The sequence below is a fragment of the Aureobasidium subglaciale genome, assembly GCF_000721755.1.
Source record: "Aureobasidium subglaciale EXF-2481 unplaced genomic scaffold scaffold_4, whole genome shotgun sequence".
NCBI lineage: Eukaryota > Fungi > Ascomycota > Dothideomycetes > Dothideales > Saccotheciaceae > Aureobasidium > Aureobasidium subglaciale.
This window is the reverse complement of record NW_013566991.1, coordinates 1,023,111-1,041,248: the sequence shown is the minus strand read 5'-3', so window position 1 is coordinate 1,041,248 and position 18,138 is coordinate 1,023,111. Positions and strand designations below refer to the sequence as shown.

General features: G+C 51.2%; 9 protein-coding genes across 9 annotated transcripts; 5 read left to right on the top strand and 4 right to left on the bottom strand.

The window, feature by feature from the left end:
* Positions 1–266: 266 nt before the first annotated feature.
* AUEXF2481DRAFT_27382 (uncharacterized protein) lies at positions 267–1,683 on the bottom strand (the record flags this gene model as incomplete). Its single annotated transcript, XM_013490831.1, has 3 exons — positions 267–505; positions 572–1,477; positions 1,542–1,683. 3 exons carry the CDS (start codon positions 1,681–1,683, stop codon positions 267–269), a joined length of 1,287 nt encoding a protein of 428 aa, XP_013346285.1.
* A 177-nt stretch (positions 1,684–1,860) lies between these two features.
* AUEXF2481DRAFT_72754 (uncharacterized protein) lies at positions 1,861–4,280 on the top strand. Its single transcript, XM_013490987.1, has 3 exons — positions 1,861–1,931; positions 1,986–2,084; positions 2,137–4,280. Exons 1-3 carry the CDS (start codon positions 1,910–1,912, stop codon positions 4,128–4,130), a joined length of 2,115 nt encoding a protein of 704 aa, XP_013346441.1. The 5' UTR covers positions 1,861–1,909; the 3' UTR covers positions 4,131–4,280.
* Positions 4,281–4,610: 330 nt separating this feature from the next.
* On the top strand, positions 4,611–6,053 carry AUEXF2481DRAFT_27380 (uncharacterized protein; the record flags this gene model as incomplete). The annotated part of the gene is made up of 1 exon (XM_013490830.1): positions 4,611–6,053. The coding sequence occupies one exon, from the start codon at positions 4,611–4,613 to the stop codon at positions 6,051–6,053; it is 1,443 nt and encodes a 480-aa protein (XP_013346284.1).
* A 121-nt stretch (positions 6,054–6,174) lies between these two features.
* On the bottom strand, positions 6,175–8,109 carry AUEXF2481DRAFT_63083 (uncharacterized protein; the record flags this gene model as incomplete). Its single annotated transcript, XM_013490953.1, has 1 exon — positions 6,175–8,109. One exon carries the CDS (start codon positions 8,107–8,109, stop codon positions 6,175–6,177), a length of 1,935 nt encoding a protein of 644 aa, XP_013346407.1.
* AUEXF2481DRAFT_37615 (uncharacterized protein) lies at positions 8,068–8,521 on the top strand. Its single transcript, XM_013490909.1, has 2 exons — positions 8,068–8,136; positions 8,308–8,521. The coding sequence occupies exons 1-2, from the start codon at positions 8,116–8,118 to the stop codon at positions 8,446–8,448; spliced, it is 162 nt and encodes a 53-aa protein (XP_013346363.1). The 5' UTR covers positions 8,068–8,115; the 3' UTR covers positions 8,449–8,521.
* A 2,167-nt stretch (positions 8,522–10,688) lies between these two features.
* AUEXF2481DRAFT_2942 (uncharacterized protein) lies at positions 10,689–11,464 on the top strand (the record flags this gene model as incomplete). The annotated part of the gene is made up of 2 exons (XM_013490748.1): positions 10,689–11,214; positions 11,268–11,464. The coding sequence occupies 2 exons, from the start codon at positions 10,689–10,691 to the stop codon at positions 11,462–11,464; spliced, it is 723 nt and encodes a 240-aa protein (XP_013346202.1).
* Positions 11,465–11,502: 38 nt separating this feature from the next.
* On the bottom strand, positions 11,503–12,473 carry AUEXF2481DRAFT_2941 (uncharacterized protein; the record flags this gene model as incomplete). The annotated part of the gene is made up of 2 exons (XM_013490747.1): positions 11,503–11,881; positions 11,947–12,473. 2 exons carry the CDS (start codon positions 12,471–12,473, stop codon positions 11,503–11,505), a joined length of 906 nt encoding a protein of 301 aa, XP_013346201.1.
* A 477-nt stretch (positions 12,474–12,950) lies between these two features.
* AUEXF2481DRAFT_37612 (uncharacterized protein) lies at positions 12,951–13,920 on the bottom strand. The gene is made up of 2 exons (XM_013490908.1): positions 13,507–13,920; positions 12,951–13,456 (listed from the first exon to the last, which is right to left on the bottom strand). The coding sequence occupies exons 1-2, from the start codon at positions 13,847–13,849 to the stop codon at positions 13,119–13,121; spliced, it is 681 nt and encodes a 226-aa protein (XP_013346362.1). The 5' UTR covers positions 13,850–13,920; the 3' UTR covers positions 12,951–13,118.
* Positions 13,921–14,274: 354 nt separating this feature from the next.
* AUEXF2481DRAFT_562693 (uncharacterized protein) lies at positions 14,275–17,421 on the top strand. Its single transcript, XM_013491121.1, has one exon. It carries the CDS (start codon positions 14,699–14,701, stop codon positions 17,042–17,044), a length of 2,346 nt encoding a protein of 781 aa, XP_013346575.1. The 5' UTR covers positions 14,275–14,698; the 3' UTR covers positions 17,045–17,421.
* Positions 17,422–18,138: the final 717 nt, after the last annotated feature.

The window sequence follows — 18,138 nt, the reverse complement described above, 5'->3', positions numbered from 1 at the left end:
TGACCAGCAATGACATCCAATGCTGCAGTCTCGCCATCGAAGGAACCAGGCACGATAGAAAGTCGAGAGACATTACAGGCACATGAACCACGAAGACATGACGAAAAAATCTAGACGTTGGCGTCGAGAAGATGCAAAACAAAATGATGACTTGTGGAAAGTGGGAGTTCGATCAGTAGGCTCTGGTCTCACTAACACAAGGTCGGCAGAAGGTTGTAAACTGGTGCAACTATTTTTTCTCTTCTCGAGGGCATCTATAGCTTCTCTCATATTTGTCTGGCTTCTTTGCCTTTCATTTCTGGACGCTCTTTCTCCCATTCATCTCTGATGATAGCATAGAGCATGTCAGCTAGAATGACTGACAAAGCCAAACTCCAGACTAGCGTGATGGCGTAAAAAAAGTTGGCGTTCCCGCTACCGGCGTATACCCATAGGTAGTAGAAGGCAGGTCCGAGTAAGGTGGTGTATATAAGTGCACTGATAGCAGGGAAGGCATATCGTGAAACTGTGTTTGACATGTCAGTTGGTCTTGCATTTCGTGGCTACCGTGGAGGGATCATTGAGCACTTACGTTCATGAACATGTCCATACATGGAAAGCAAAGAAAGCCAGAATCCAGCATCACCAACGTTGGCGTACGGCTGGAAGATGGCAAAGATACCGCACAACAGCACGATAGCTGCCAGTGGTTGCTCGCGAAGACGAATAGTCAGAGCAGGCGAGTAGGAAACCATATGTAGCCAGAATACACCGAGGAAGAAGTTGCGGAATGAGTCGAAAATCTCGATAAAGAAGTACCACCACAGACCAACGTTGGGGGTCAAGTCTGGCAGCAAGAGACGAGAAGCGTAGACGGACGAGACGAAAGACCAGTCGCCAGTCAATGCATACGACAGTGCAAACAAGATGGCGATGGTGGCTGCGAGTACGACGGTATAACGTACGGCAAAAGCTGGCAGCCCAGTGGTGTGTCCAGATTCTGAGGGACTTTTACGACGAAGCATATACGAGTCGTAGCACAGAATTGTAAGGGGTGGGAGCAGCAACAGAGGATGCAGCGACATGTACGAAGCCATGGAAAGAGCGAAAGCGGAGCCAATTGGGGCACCACGGCAAGCCTTGAGAACGGAGAGTAGGATGAAGAGGTTTCCAAAGACATTTGTAGAGCGTGCCAGGCAGGTCAAGATGATGAAGGGGTTGAAGAGGTACGTGGCAGCGACGGCAGAAGACGACCAGCGTTTCGACTCGCGCGATGATGTGAAGAAGCGAGTAGCATACGATTGGCCTGAAGCAAAGATTTGCATCAAAGCATATGCGCTGGCGAGATCGACAAGTGTGTACAGCAGGACGGTGACCAGGGGGTAGCGAGTCGGGTCAGGGAGGAGCGAGAAGAGCGGCAGGAGCAATGGAGCTTGGTGGAAGACACCGCCATCGTAGGGCGATAGACCGTGGTTGTATAGAAAGAGACCTTCTCGTACTACAATGGAATGACAATTTAGCTCCTCGATCCAATTATTGCGTGGAAGGCTGATGGCGCGTACATCTCTTGAAGCCTGTGACCGGTGTTGACAATTCGACACGCCCGCTGAGTAGGTCAGGCAGGCCGGGAAATGCCCAAGCTAGCAACAGCCGGACAGCAGCAGCTGAGGCAAAAAGCACATGGTCGTATGTCGAAGTCGACATGGCTGATTCGCATGCGATCAACAAGCAATGTCCAAATGGTCGAGGCTCGCGGAGCTCTTCAAGCCACTCTCCGCAATCAACCATACAGCCAATCGGAGGGCTTGGCGAAGGCGGTGAGGACGGCTGCTGCGACAAGGGAAAGATTGTTAGGCTGGAGAAAAAGTTGCTGGTTGCGCCTCCGACTGTTTGACCATCTATTTGTGTATATCTCTCACTCGCTTTCATCATGGCCAAAATTCAAAGAAGAGGTGCGGAGCGATGCTGTCGTAAATCTCCCCTTTCAATATGCTGACTGTTTCTAGGCCAGAAGGGTGCGGCCAAAAACTACATCACCCGTACCCAGGCTGTGCGCAAACTGCAGATTTCACTACCCGACTTCCGTCGCCTGTGTATCTTCAAGGGTATGCCATCCGATTACTCTTCCAACGAGTGCCTTGTCTGACACAAGTCCAGGAATCTACCCTCGCGAACCCCGTAACAAGAAGAAGGCAGCAAAGAACTCACAGGGCGCCAACCAAGCCACCACTTTCTACTACACGCGCGACATCCAATACCTCCTCCATGAGCCCCTCCTCAACAAGTTCCGCGACCACAAGGCTCTGGCCAAGAAGATTGGTCGTGCTCTGGGCAGAAATGAGATCTCCGACGCAAACCGCATGGAGAAGAACCTCACCCCCAAGATGACCCTCGACCACATCATCAAGGAGCGCTACCCTACCTTTGTCGACGCCCTCCGCGACCTCGACGACTGTCTCAGTATGCTCTTCCTGTTCGCCAACCTCCCTTCGACCGAGACTGTGCCGCCCAAGACCATCCAGCTTTGCCAGCGCCTCACCCACGAGTTCGAGCACTACCTGATCCGCAGCAACAGCTTGCGCAAGAGTTTCCTGTCCATCAAGGGCATCTACTACCAGGCTACAATCCAGGGTCAGGACATCCTCTGGCTCGTCCCTTACAAGTTCGTCCAGCGCGTTACTGGCGATGTTGATTTCCGTATCATGGGCACCTTTGTCCAGTTCTACACAACCCTCCTCGGCTTCGTAAACTACAGACTTTACACCAGTCTTGGTCTGGTCTACCCTCCCAAGTTCGACGCAAAGGCCGACGAGCACGGCGCTGAGTTGGCCGCTTTCGCCATCGAGGGTCGCAACGTCGCTGCTGCTCTGGACGACAAGGTTGAGCAGCCCGCCGCTGCTCCCAAGCAAGTCTCCGCTACCGCTCAGGCCGAGGCTGACAAGCTCTTGGAACTGCCATCCGGCGAGGAACCCACCAGCTCATACGCCACCGCACAGGAGAACCCCTCATCAAACCCCAAGGACGAAGAAGAGGAGGACAGACAAGATGGAGAACTCGACTCTTTCCCTGCACCCATCGACCCCGAGTCAGACGTTCTGCACCAGCCTACCGTTTCTGCGTCAACAGCAGCCAACCTTTTCGAGCCTTTCACCATTTACCTTTCGCGCGAGACTCCCCGTCACCCTCTCGAGCTCATTCTCCGTGCCTTTGGCTGCAAGCGTGTGGCTTGGGACACTGTTTTGGGCGAGGGCGCATACACTTCCGATGAGGCCGACCGCCGCATCACTCACCAGATTGTCGACAGACCTAACCTGCCTCTTCCTCCTGTACCTGTCGAGGACGAGGAGACCGCTGCAGCCAACGCATCTATGCGTCTGAGACCTGGCGAGCGCGTCCCTGGACGTATTTACATTCAGCCCCAGTGGGTCTGGGACTGCATCAACGCTGGTAAGCTGTTGAGAGCCGACCTTTACGCGCCGGGTGCTACTCTTCCTCCCCATCTTTCGCCCTGGGTCAAGGCCAAGCAGGGCGAGTACGACCCCACCAAGCCTTTGGCCGAGCAGGAGAACGAGGGCGAGGCATTGGCTGCCGAAGCCGATTCAGATGACGAGATGGCTGACGAAAATGCCGGTTCGGATGGTGAGGAGGTTGATGGTGTTCGTGGCGATGGCGAGGCTCGTAACCTGGAGTCAAAACTTTTGCAGCAAGGCGGCAAGGAAGTCGTCACAGGTGAAGGCATGGACGTCGAGCTTGCAGAGTCAGACGATGACGAGGATGAGGAGGCAGATGCCGCAAAGGACGAGGAGTTTGGTGGCTTCACCGAGGACGAAGAGGAATCCGAGTCCGAGGATGAGGCAGCCCGCCATCAGCGCGAGCTTGCCGCCGAGGCTGATGGTCGTTCGCTCACAGCTGATGCCGGTGCCACACCAGCCAAGGCTCTACGCAAGAAGGAGGCCGAGAAGGCACAGAAGGCCATCTCACGTCAACGCAAGGAGGCACAAGAAGAGACCGACCGCCAGAAGATGATGATGAGTCGTCGCAAGCGCAAGATCTTCGAGAAGATGCAATACTCAAACGCACAGAAGGACGCAGAGGCCGAGAAGCTGAGAGGCAAGAGAAGAAAGATCGAAAAGGGACAGGCCAAGAACTAAGTTTTGTGCATGAGCAAGGTGTTTTGGTGTGGCTATATCGGTTGTCTTTTCTTCTTCATGGGACAAAGGTTTTCAATGCTGTGATCAGATATCTGGCGTTTTGTATAGGCAAAAAGTGGAACAAAAATGCTATCTATTGATCGAACCCACTAAACAACTCAACTCTCCTGTGAAGAAAGTGCATCATGTGAAGAGTCGACCACTGCTGCTGCTCGGTGACTTGATCCGCGATTGCTTGTGCTGGCTCGAATTCTGCGGGGCGAGCATTCTTTGCCTGCAAAATCATTTTACGCCTGGACGTCTGATTGTTTTCTGCATAAACAATTTATCCTACGCGGTCCATCGAGTACCTTTTTGGACTTCTTTGCAACAATTGAACAGCAAAACTCCTTGCAAGTTTTACCTCGAATCCAATTAGGCCCATCTATCAAAAGCACGAATCGCATCTTCCGCCTTCAAACACACGAAGCTTTACACACCATGGCCGACTTCCAGGCAAAATCCAATGTCTTCTTGAATTGGTTCAAGTCTCAAACTGGAGCCACATATGATTCGCGACTTCAACTCACCGATCTGCGTGACAGAGGAGCAGGACGAGGAATCATCGCCACCACCGACATCCCCGCCGAAACAGATCTCTTCACCATCCCAAGACAAAGCGTCATCAGTGTGGAGAACTCGGATCTGTCGAAAAAGCTACCTAGAATATTTACTGGACTGAAGAATTTGGATGCTGATGGTGATGATGGTATGGCCGATGGCGACGACGATGAGGAGGACAGTCTGATTATGCCTGACCCTTGGCTGGATTTGATCATGGTTATGGTGTATGAGTTTTTGCAGGGTGAGGATTCTGCGTGGAAGACTTATTTCGAAGTTTTGCCTGATAACTTTGATACTTTGATGTTTTGGAGTCAGGGCGAGCTTAATGAGCTGCAAGCTAGTGCTGTCAAGGACAAGGTGGGCAAGGAGTCTGCTGATGAGATGTTCAAGACAAAGGTGTTGCCTGTTGTCAAGGCTCACGAAGACGTATTTTACGCTGGTGGTGCACAGAAGCTGTCTGATGAGCAAATTGTCGAGCTTGCACACAGAATGGGCAGTATCATCATGGCCTACGCTTTCGATCTCGAGAACAGCGAGGAAGAGGAAGATGATGAGCAAGAAGGCTGGGTACAGGATCTGGAAGGCACTCAAGCCATGGGTATGGTGCCAATGGCTGATATGCTCAACGCCGATGCAGAATTCAACGCACATCTCAACCATGGCGAGGACTCATTGACAATGACTTCATTGAGAGAGATCAAGGCTGGTGAGGAGGTACTCAACTACTACGGTCCTCTTCCAAACTGCGACCTTCTGCGTCGCTACGGCTACACCTCAGCCAAGCACGCCAGATATGATGTGGTCGAAGTACCTTGGGAGATCATCGCCAGCACAATCGACAAGAGATTCACAGGCAAGAAGGGCGTACTGGATGAGGAAGACATGGAAGAAGGATTTGTCCTCGAGCGCGACTCTGGCGAACCCGATGATACCGGCATCAACACCTACCCTGCCAAATTCGTCGCCTTCCCCGAAGAACTAGAAGAACAAGTCTGTCAAGTCACTGCACCAGCCTTGAGCATTGACCTGAACCGTGGACCCAACAAGGCACAGCGAAAACAACTCAAGTCGACATTTTTCGAAATCATGGATGCAGTAATTCCTGCGAGATTGGCTCAATACGGCACTACGATTGAACAAGACGAGCAGTTGTTGAAGAACACCGACCTTGAAGGAAGACACAGAATGGCTGTTGTTGTGCGTCTCGCCGAGAAGAAGTTGTTGAAGGAGGCCAAGGAGTTCATTCCTGCTCAGCTGGAAAAGCACAAGCCTGTGCAAGAGGAAGAGGAAGGACGCAGTGCCAAGAGACAAAAGAGGTAATCGCAACTCCTCGAGATATAGCAGAGAACTTTTTAAAAGGACTTTTTTTTGGTAACTACAATATAGTGCACGACCAAATCGCGGCTGGGTTATATAGCTAAGCATGCATCAACCACTTTTTTCACTCCCTTGCTCTCATGAAACCATCGAAGAACTTTACAAGGCCTTCATGATCGTCAAGAGGCAAAATGTTGGCGACGTACTGATCAGGCCTGACGACAACGACGCATCCTGTCTCACGATCAATCTCCCTAGCAGTAAAGATATCCTCGTGTCCAAGCAAAGTTTCAGCGCAAAAGACCTTTTCGTAGTCTCTTAGCCCGTACTTGCCCATTTGCGGCCAGACGATGGAAGGCATGTCGTTGATGTTCAGAGACGCATGTCCTTGCTGCAAGATAGCGCGGACGTCAATGACAGAATCCACATCAGCACCGGAAGGTGTGAATTTGTCCACCAATTCGGATAGAGACTTGCAAGCTATCTGGAAAGACGAAGAAGCTGATGCAGGGTCTTCAGAGGATGCAAAGACGAATACCCTCCATCTTCCGTCTGCTTTGACCACGTGGGCGAGTTGGATGGGTTTTGCATCTGCGAGACGGATGACGGGAGCTGAGTGCAATCTCATACCTACAGGGAAGCCCTTTGCCAGATCTTGATGCTCGCATACGGCTGTAATGACGGAAGAGCTGTATGCCGTACCCAGTCCAGCCATGAACAAGCCCTGCTTCTCGAAGAATCGCTGAAATTCGGCGGGGTCCACTCCTTCCTCATCATCAACATTGCTCTTGGGACGAGCACTGAACATGCTTGCGATTTCTCTGTCGAAGTTGATAAGATCCTGAGCCACTTTTTGACGCTCTGCAGAGTAGGTATGGAGGATAGAGGCAGAAGCTGTGCCTTGCAGCACAGAAGCCAGTTTCCAAGCGAGGTTGAAGCCATCTTGCATACTGACGTTCATACCCTGACCTGCTTTAGGGCTGTGGGTATGGCACGCGTCGCCTGCGATGAAAATGTTGGGATAATCTGAGGTGTCTTCGGAGCTCAGGTTATCAAATCTGCTGCACAGACGCTGACCGATCTCATAGACAGAGTGCCAAACCACTTCCTTGACCTCAAGATTGTATGGGTGGAAAATGCGTTTTGCAGTTTCGATGAGTCGATCTGCTGAAATCTGCTTGCTCGCAATGCGCTCATTGGCGTTGAGCTTATCGAGCTCAATGTAAAGGCGTACAAGATAGCCTCCTTCTCTAGGGATGATGAGGATACTGCCCTGGGTTGCAGAGTGTATGGCGACTTTTGTTCTCCAGTCTGGGAAATCTGATACGGCGAGGATATCCATGACGCCCCAGGCTTGGTTTGCCGAGTCGCCTTCGAGTTTGAGACCCAAGGCTTGACGGACTGCGCTGCGGGCTCCGTCACAACCTACGACGTATTTGGAACGTACGTTTTCAATCTCTCCTTCATGGCCCGGGTCTGCTCTCTCCAGCTCTATGTCCACGGTAGATGCGTCGGGATTGTCCTTGACTGTCAGCAGAAGGATTTGTTTGAGCTTGCGCGAGTAAGATGGCTGTAGTCTAGTCGGTGACTTAAGCATGACATCAAGGAAGAAGTCATGAACCCTGGCTTGATTGAGAATGACATGTGGGAACTCAGACAGGCCATCACCTGTATCCTTGATCCTGCCACTTCTCACGATATGGTCTGGTTGCTGCTCATCAGGCTTCCAAAAAGTCGTTTCGTTGATGTAGTAAGCTTCCTTGAGGACTCTCTCACTGAACCCGTAGGCTTCGAACATCTCGATGCTTCGGACCTGTAAGCCATCGGCCTGTCCTAGAGTGAGGCGTTCGGCCTTTTGCTCAACCAGTCGTGTAGTGATGTTCGGGAAAAGTGAAAGCTGGGCTGCGATTGCGAGTCCTGCCGGTCCGGAGCCGACAATAAGGACGTCAACCTCTTCCGGGACATCGTTCTTGATGTTGGTATTCTCTTCATTTGCTCGATAGAGGTCGTGAGGGTCGCCAGGCTTGAAGCCATTGAGGTGGAATTGTAAGACCGACATTGCGTGATGGAGATTGATGAAGAAGGTCTGAGTTGTCGTTGTCAGTGGTCGAATGTTGTCTTGGTGACAAGCTATAGCTGAATTGTTGTCGTCTTTTATGTGTGTGAGTGATACATCGGATGACCATTGTCTCCTCAGCGTCCCTCACTACGGCATCGAGGGACGGCCAGTCTTTTGGGCACTCACGGCTTCACTTACGGCACATTTGTATTTGGTCCACTGACTTGTCCGTCTTGCTGGTATGTGCTGATCTTGGAGTGTTTGTACTTGACCTCGGGTCGAGTTAATCTCCTCTTCTACTCCCCGCTTCGGCTTGCACTCGCGGTTACACCGTACTAGTACTTTTCCATCGACAATGAGGATGTTTCATAGTAGAGATTCGAAATCTTGAGCACTGTTCAAATTCATCGGCGGAGAGTAAGATGGTATCGACACGGACGACTGATAGACAAAATAAGTGGGAGGTGGCTGGTGCTACACGTCATCACCCCACCTCCTCAACGCGAACTTCACGCGAATCGCACACCATGTGCAGTCGCAACCCCAAGTCCATTACTTCATTCACTCTCAAAACTTGAGTTGACATAATCATTGACAAGCAATAGGACTTCTGCAAAGCTCAACCATATAGCTCATGTCTTCGGGCGACTGCACCATATTTGGGCTCACCGGCCCTTCCATGAACCCATTCTGAGTTCTGCAGCTCGACACAATCGCTTTAGCCAGACAATCCAGAAAACCCCTGCTGTGATTGAAGCATGATTGGGCTCGCACGCTTTGAGTTGCTTCTGAACGACGGTGCTGTTAGAGTTGTTGGCATTGCGAACTTCTTTCTCTTGGACCGATTTTGTCTTCGCATGATCCACACCAGAGCAACCAGAAGTAGAACACCGCTAGCAGAGGCAATCACAATCCCTGCGATTTCGCCCGTGGTGAGTAATACACCGGTGGATTGCGTGGATGGTGTCGAGGAAGGAGGGTCTGTGAACACACTGTTCGTTGGATCTGCTTTCGGAAGTGTGTTTGGACCGGGCGTCACTGTGCTAGGGGCAGTGTCCGACGACGTCGTTGTTCCACTTGTGGAAACGTCGGTCGAGACGCTCGTCGAACTGTCTGTTGAGGCTATTGAAGACGAACTGGCAGTGCTTACTACCTGAGAAGAGTCTGTTCTAGTCGATGCACCACTCAATGTTGTCGAGGAAGCAGCAATCTCTGCCAGCGACGAGGCTCGGATATTACAACGAACAAAGGTCTCGGTCGCGTTGTAGCCCGGTGCGCATGTGGTATACCTTGGACAGCAAGCCTCGTAGACTCCAGCGCCTAGTTCGGTACAGCTTACTGCTCCAGGTTGCCCACACGAAGAGTTCAGATCGGCATAGCATCCACCTCTGTGGTCGAATTAGCTCCGCTCGAAGGTCACCAACGATACAATCTCACTCTGCTGTACAGCACCAGCCAATTCCTAGATGTTGGGAACATATTGGAAGCGACGCATTGTCTTTGACACCTGCACAACAATCAGGCAATGCACTCGCATCTGAGAAGTCGTTGTGACTGACAGCATAGTGTGTTTCCAGGGGTACATGTGTTGGTCAACCATCCGGCTCCAAAAGCGACGGTATAAACGTCTCTTCGAAAGATGTTAGGCTGGCACAGCATGTTTTGGGATTCTGTTAGATCCACAGCATGTTGCCCATCGTCATATGTTCGGTTGAAGAAGTATCCCAAGAGAGAACCTGCCGACTTGAATATGCTACGAAGCACTTCCATTCTTTGTCGCAATGGGGAATGAAGCCCATAGATCGGACAGAAGGTTGAGAGTATCTCGGTGGTATTCTGCCAGTCGCCTCGGATGTCAACCACCACTGCTTCATGAGTACAAGCAGTCAAGCTTGACAAGGCACTCTGCATGCCGGCATATGCAAGTTACATTGCCATTTCTGAATCAGAAAATCACCACTGCAGTAAGCCGCAGAATAAATCTTCATATGGTGGTATGTGCAATACATATGCTGTTCAGTGGGCGCATGAAGTCGTTAGGGCACCCTGGCCGGAATCTCTACCATGCGGCTGCATGCAGGTCGCCGGGTTCAACCTGGATCAAGTTGTTACGAATGTCGCACGATGGAACGCCCTGATTGCCGGCAGTCATCTAGAGCTGCAAGTTGCATGTCATTCCGGTCTGTCGCGGCTGGTTCTTTCCGAGGTGTTGGGAAGGAACACACAAGGCTACCCGTGTCTCATTATTGTGGCTCCTTTCACATGCAGACGATCTCATCTCGATTTGCTAAGTCGTTCCTGCTGTTCTGAGTCTTTTATGATTTTCTTCCTCGAAACACTGCAATGAGGCCTCTGTATCGTTTACTGGGTGCCAGCGTATTTCTGCTTACCTTGACTTCCTATCTCTATCGTATTCGACTTTCGCCGTCAGTATCAGAGAGACTTTTGCTAGATCTAAGGAAAGTCAAAACAGTGTATTGCCAGAAGTACGGAAGCCGACAGTTGCGACTGTAGTCGCCTCGCAAGTCCGCGATAACACAACTTGGCTACCATCGCTATTTACAGACTGGAAACACAATATGTATGTAGCGGATCAGTCCGATACAATTCTTTCAGTACCTCAAAACAAGGGTAGAGAGGGTATGACCTACCTTACCTGGGTTATCGATGACTACGCTTCTCTGCCCGACATTACCATCTTCTTGCACGCAGAACGGTACCAATGGCACAATGATGATCCGCTATGCGATGGCGCTCGTACGTCTCGGCTACAACTACCTTATGTCCTTGAGCAAGGATATGTCAACCTTCGCTGCGTGTGGACTATTGGATGTCCACATGAGATACAATCGTTGAGCCACCAGGTTGACGAGATCACGAGTGAAACCCATACCGATCAAGTCTATGCAGCTGCCTTTCAAGAGCTCTTTCCCAGCATACCAGTTCCCGAAAGTGTTGGTGTAAGCTGCTGTGCTCAGTTCGCAGCCACTAAAGATGTCATTCTCTGGCGACCTAGAGCAGATTACGAGAGGTACAGACGTTGGCTACTCGAGACCAAACTAGAAGATGGACTGAGTGGGAGGGTTCTAGAATACTCATGGCATAGTATGATCATCATTGCGTTCCATCTTGGTGGGCATGCTAATGTATCCACGCAGTCATCTTCGGGAAAGAAGCCGTCTTTTGCCAGAGGGCAGAAGCCTGTTACTGCAAATTGTATGGTTTATGCGACTTGCATTGCGAAGAAGAAGGCGAATGTCGCGAGCAATACACTTTGCCGCCTTACTCGACGCTCCCAGAAGGCTGGCCCTGGTATGGTTGGGATAGCCAATGGCAGAATGCCACGATAATGTGAACATCATGCCAGACAGTTAAGAAAATTTCAACACACTACTAGATCACGAAACCCTCGAGCTGCTCCTTAGTCCGCTGATCGACATTATGATGTCTATTCTCCTCCCACTTCTGGCCACCTTCGCCAAAGGCATTACCGAGTTGACCCAGGAAGAAATCGAGGTTCTTATCTGCTTTAGGGAAAGCTTCCTTGAACTTTTGATAAAGTTCGTCGACTTTGTATTTTTGGGTAGCATTCTGGATAAGGTCATCGAACAGCTGGAGGTATTTGCGAGTGTGTTCCAGATCAGCCTGGCCATCCATCTCCCAACCTTGTTCCAAGTGTCCAGGGATGATCTTGGTGGCTTTCAAGCCTGCGATGAGATCGAGTGATCTTTGCCAGGCATGCAGAATTTGCGGCGTCTCTATCTCGGCGGCCCTGATCGATCCGTTAGACCTGATGAATACCATCGAGATTAGGCAGAGCAACACTTGGGTACTTACCAAACATGCGTGCTCCTAGCATAAATCACATCGCCACATACAACTGTCTTCTCCGTCGGCAACCAAAACAGCGTTTGGTCAACCGAGTCTCCCTGGACAGGGCCTAGTAGACAAACTGGCGACTGCTCATCTCCATCGAGCACGAAAAAGGTATGCTCGAAAACATCCGGCTTCCTTGGCTTTTCTGGCACCATCTCCTTGCCCATCACAGAGGGCCAATATTTTACCTTCTCCTCATACTCCCGATCAATGCCTGCTCGAACATAAGGAGCGGCCAGAAATCTTGATTCCGGAAAGGCCTCTAGGATGGGATTGGCCGAAAAGAAGTGGTCGGGATGGTGATGAGTAACGAATACTGCTTTTAGTGGGATAGATGTTGTCTCTTTGATCCACTTGACAACTGAATTGGCATCTGGAATGAGAAAAGGAGGATCGATCAAAGCGGCACTCTTGCTGCCTACAATCAGAGTGGTGATACTCGACAAGCCCTGCTCGCTCGAGATGTGGATGTGTGTTTCCAATGGCATTGTTCTTGTTTTCTCTGTGATCGTCTATGACAGAAAATGATGGGAACTTATCTTGTAGGTTAAACTTGGAAGTATCGTGGTATACATACTCATCTGATGGACGTTGTTGACCCCACTATGAGGTTGGTTGTGAGCGGGGTCTCAGCAAGCCGAAAGTCAAACAACGCGGTAGTTGAACGTGGCAGCCATGTTTGTGTGCACGATGCCCTCACGTTTCACGATGTCTTCACGCGTTGACGAGAAGCATGGCTGTGAGTAAGTACTATCTGTCTTCCTTCCAAAGAGTTCGAGTCTTCAATGTCCCCGGGACAAGACAATTAAGCGAGAGCTGGCGATGCTGCTTGTTACAATACCAGCCCATCGACAACACAACTCACACGTTTAAACAAACGACTCGATGTACCCAGACGACAAAGGCCTTAAAGGTGACCAGTCTGAGAAATATACGCTTGAGGCTTTTTAGAGAACAATGCTCTGGTCCGCCAGACTTGAGATGACAAGAAATGCGCTACAAAAATCGGATGGTCAAAAGAGGACAGGGTGCTACTCTATACCATGTTTCGGAGGGATACTCCGCACAGCCAGGGCTGCTCGCCAAAGAGTGGTAGAGTCGTTGTTATCTTTGATATGCTCCCACACACCGTCTCAAACGTCGTTGATCTTAATCTTGTCTGCCAGCGCTACATCATCGTTGGTGATTTGTTTCACAAATTCCCGGTCCGGATCAAACAGCATGACGTGAAAATGTTCAACGGCGTGGATCGACTTCAAACTGGCCCAATTCTTGAACCAGATGCAATTTCCAGAGCCAACATGCGCTCGGAAAGTACGGTCGACGTATGAGTTGAGCTGCTTCCGGGCTGCGTCGGTCAAGTCACCAGTGATAGCGTCTTCTTCGAATTGGAACTTGACCCATACGACAAGATGCACGATTCTTGAATCAATTCCGTAAGGCCAATCATTGAGTAAGATCTTGATATCGTCTAGTCTGAATTATTAGTGAATGGATCTGATGAGATTATCATACACCTACCTGAGTCACTAAAGGGCTCGCCTTTTGAAACCAGATCTTGCCATCTCAGCCTCTCAGTCATGACAAAATTCATTACTGAACCATATTCGTCCTTCAATCTTGCTGTATATGCCTTGTAGCGGCGGAGGTCACTCGGCACTCGCTGGAAGAGATCAATGCGATTCGTGTTTATGAGCCTTTGCACCTCTGACCATGACAGACGACGGTAGTCAGCGTCAGGAGTGGCCAGGATCTTTTGGTCTTTTTCGTTGGCATCTGCTAAAAAGGCTGGGCATTCGAGAGATCTTTGTTCCGGCGAGACGTTGACCTGCCAGTACGGCAGTGCTTCTTGGTCAGACGACATGACGAGATTGCTTATGGAAACTTGCACAGCAGGTTTAGTCGAGTGTAGATGACCCTCCGAAGCCCGCCCCTATAAGATGTCGGCGGGAGCCATAAAGGAGGGACCCTCTCTGGCAGTAGAAGGCCGCCATCCACTTTAGTAAGATGATGGATAACAATTGGACAGCCGAGCCGTCGGCTATGTATGTCGGGGATAGTGGCGTATTCGGAACCACTCCTTTATGAAAACGTGCATCTGAGACGCGTCTTTCTAAAAACGATGAAGTTCACGCGCTGACTCATGAGACCTACGACGCAAGATAGAGGGCAAATGCTGTCAGAAGTACTTCTGGAGGAAGATAGGACGCGGCAAGATAGGCAATGTTAGAAGACGAGCGTATTCGTACGCGCGGCACGGAGCGTTCTCTGTCGTGTTTCTAGAGATGCAGCGGGAGGAAGAAGTCGAAAAGCTTCCAAGAATGCGCCCAGGGTCGCGAGTGGTCGCGCTGGTGCCATGTGGCTCGAGCGCCAACGAATCACGCTTCAGATTCCAACGGGCGTTAATTGAGCAAACTAAGTTGCGGTATCAGGGGGAGGCTCGCTCGAGTCGAGTCGCGCGTGAGCAATTCTACTGTCCACGGGCTCTCCTCTTTACAATCTTGCCCTGGTTATTCCACTGTTACCCTGGTTGTCTTTCTTTCCTTCTTTCCCTTTTGCTTGGTTGGTTTCACGTATCTTCGACAACAGTCCTTACAGGCCGCCGAGCGAGTCAAGCGCATGATTGGAAAATAGAAACAATCAAAAGTTATACGACGTCCATGCCATCCTAGATCCTCGTATCCACTCCACAACATCAGCATTCGACAACAACATGATGCACGCTCCGAATCGCAGTCGCGACGACACTCTGTCTGGTCGCGGCTACCAAGGCCCTCCGCTAGGCAATGATCCATACGCTGCCGCTGCCAGCAGAACTGCCGTCCCTATTCAAAACTCACCACCACTCTCACAAGGCTCGACCGACAACAGCCTCTCCAGTCGCGCTCGCTCTCAGCGCTCGCCGAGCGCAACCAACAGCCACATCTCCTCGTCGAGCTCCGTCAGCGGCGCCGGGTTTTACTCCCCTGCCAATAGCGAGTTCAGACAATCCGTCAAGTCGACCAGCCAGGAAGCAGCATTGACTCACCACTACAATGTTCTGAAAGTCTACCTTGCGCGATACCTCCGAGACGAGCAGGGGAACACGCGCCCTACGCGAGCAAGGGACAAGCTGCTTCGTCTGTCGCCTACACAGTTCAATGAATTGAGTACCGACGTGTTTGACGAGTTGCAAAGGCGTGAGGACGACCGCCGACGACCGGGTGGCATTGTACCCCCATCTCTTCCACCTAGAAATATCTTCCACCCTAAGCGCAACCAGGCACGCCAGAAGCTGTCAACTCTTCCTCCCGAACGATTCAGACAACTTGCGACCGATGTCTTTTTCGAACTTGAGCGCAGAATGCCGGGACTTGTAGGTGCCGACGGGGACAGACCCGGCAGCCCAACAGGTAGTGTAGCGAGCAGAGGCAGTGCCAGAACGTCAAGCCGACAGGGCCCTCCATACGCCATGCGCCGTCCGTCAGGCCAACAGAACGGTATGCGTGGACCTCCCCCACCTGGAACCAGACCTGGCCCGCCCAGCAATGGCCCTTACTCGCCATATTCGCCATCTGATGAGGGCATGCCTCCTCCGCGCACCGATTCTCGTGGCGGGCCCATAAGCCCCAATAGCAGTTTTGGAAGACCGCTTCCACAGACCTTCCAAAGCAACACGATGGTTCCCAACAAAAGCACCATGGTTGAAGACGACGAGACCGACGAAGACGACGATGAGACATATGGCTTGAATGGGCAAGTGTCGGGTACCAGCGAGAAGGATGCCGAAACAATGAGAGCCTTCGAGGTTCAGGTATCGGAACTTGAGGCCAAGATCTTAGACCTGCAAGCGACCTTACACAATAAGGATGCGGAGATCGAATCACACAAACAGGATCACAGCAAGGCCAGAGACGAGTGGCTACAAACAAAAGAAGAGCTCGATACCAAACTTGGCGACTCGCAAAAGACGCTGGATACATTACACGCCGACTTCGAGCACTCCAGAGCAGACAGAGATCAGTCTGAATCTGACTTGCGTGCTCGCACCGAACAAGCCGTTTCCGATCTGCATCTTGAGCTGGACGAGTTCCGGAGAGAAAACGACATGCTTCGCGCCAACGCAGCGTCATCAAGATCGCTCGAGCAGGACGGCAATTGGCAGCATCGCTACGAAGAACTGGAGCAAGAGCTTGTGCAACAACAAAAGATTACAGATGAGGTACGACATAACGCCGAAACCCACCTGCAAGAGATGCGTCTGCTCTTAGAACAGAATGAGACGGCCCTTGGAAAAGAGGAACAACTACAGTCTCGAATCGCATCACTAGAAGCAGAGAACGAGCAATGGAAGATTCGCTATGCCAAGACTAGAACACAGTTGAGGACGTTCAAAGCATCTTCGATTGGCCTTTCGCTGGAGCACATGGCTCCTGGGGCACTGTCATCTAAGCATGAGCACCTCAAGCCGAATGGACTCGTCAAAGACTTGGACGTGACGAACTTCCAGATTTCAATTGACGAGCTGTTACAAGCAGCCCGCGAAGCGTCATCTGCTCCGCACTCGGCGCTCGAAAAGGCCAAGGACGTCGTCCAGAGCGTGCGCAACATGACATCCAACATCGAGGGGTCTTTCTCAAATGTTGGCTCTCCACACTCCTCAACAACTCACCTTTCTCAGACCACGGTGGGCCCGACTCCGACTGCTCTCAAGATTCGTGTTTCTCGCGATGCCAACAACCTTGTCACGGTGACTCGCAACCACGCAGCGGCCAACGGATTGGCTCCGGTATCGCTTGTCGACGCTGCCGCGAGCAACTTGACCACGTCCGTGGTCGAGTTGGTCAAAGTCGTTGGTATCCGCGGCACTCAGGACCAAGATGACGATGATTCATCTCTCGACGGTGACGATATGGAGATTGAGGAGATTGCACCGCTGTCGATGTCAGGCAATAAGCCAGTACTTGTCAAGGCACCAGTCCCGCCTCAGAAGCAACAGGTGGGCACTGGATGGTTTTCGATGCTTAAGGGAGGCAAGAGCGAGCACAGCGATGATGAAGATGAATACGACTACAGCTAGAGAGCAGAAGTGCATACTAGACGCATATTCCGCAGGATACGAGCATAACACAGGCGCTGGGAATACGGATCGACGAACACATGGTATTGAGTAATGTTTTCTTTCTTTCTCTCATTCTGCCAGGTCAGAGGACGACTGGATTGGATTGTTCTTAGTTCAGTTCTTGGTGGGGCGAAATTAGGGCATTGGGCTTTTGGACACGCAAGCCTGTTCTTACAATCCACTTTTTGGAAAGAATCCACATTACTTTTATTCGCATCAAGTTTCAAGTTCGAGAGGTGCAGGTGGTCAAAAACAAGGGAGACTTGGTACGAGATTATCTTCTCCAGACCATCTTATCCATCTTATCTGATGCAGGGCGGGCCGAAGGAGCCACAATGGTACGAGGAGCGTGGACGCGTTTCCGAAGGCTGGCCAAGGTGGTACGATTTGCGCATGGTAGATCCAAACTTGCAAGCGTCATCTCGCAGCTACCTTCAGGGTGCTGCGCGTTCGAGATCGGCAAAAAATGTTCTCGTTTCCAACGTGCTGTTCGAAAGCGAAACATGTGGATTGAGCAACCAAAGATTCTTGGAGAAAGGAGAGACACGGCGAATGGACAAAGCGATTCAAGCAGAACTAACGACGACAGAGGCGTCTGGAATTTTGGTTGAGGGAAATGAGTTATTTGGGAAGGTCGAAAATCAAGCTCCTCGGCGGATTCTCGAATTATGCTTTTTTGTCACTCAGGGGCTTATGAAACGAAAATCTGGGGATGGTTGCAAGACGCGGCAGAAGAAATCGAGCAATGTGCCTGCGGGAGAGAACAGCGGATGGCGCAAGAGGTGAACAACGAGGCGAGACGGGACAACAATGGCTGGTCTCTTTGTCCGTAGCAGGGGCAATCAAAGAGGCAACGACTCGTAACCGTGGCGGTAAGAAGAAGTGTAGAGTTATGGCAATGGCGGCAGCGAAGATGTCGGAATCAAGTAATCTCTCGAGCTTGTCGCGTGTGTTCCAAACGGCAGCAGCGACCCGCCCGTGCGCCTGACCGCCTTTGGATGAAGCAGGTCCTCAACTTTTGGAGCGAGTGGAGCCATTTGACTTGGAGCTGC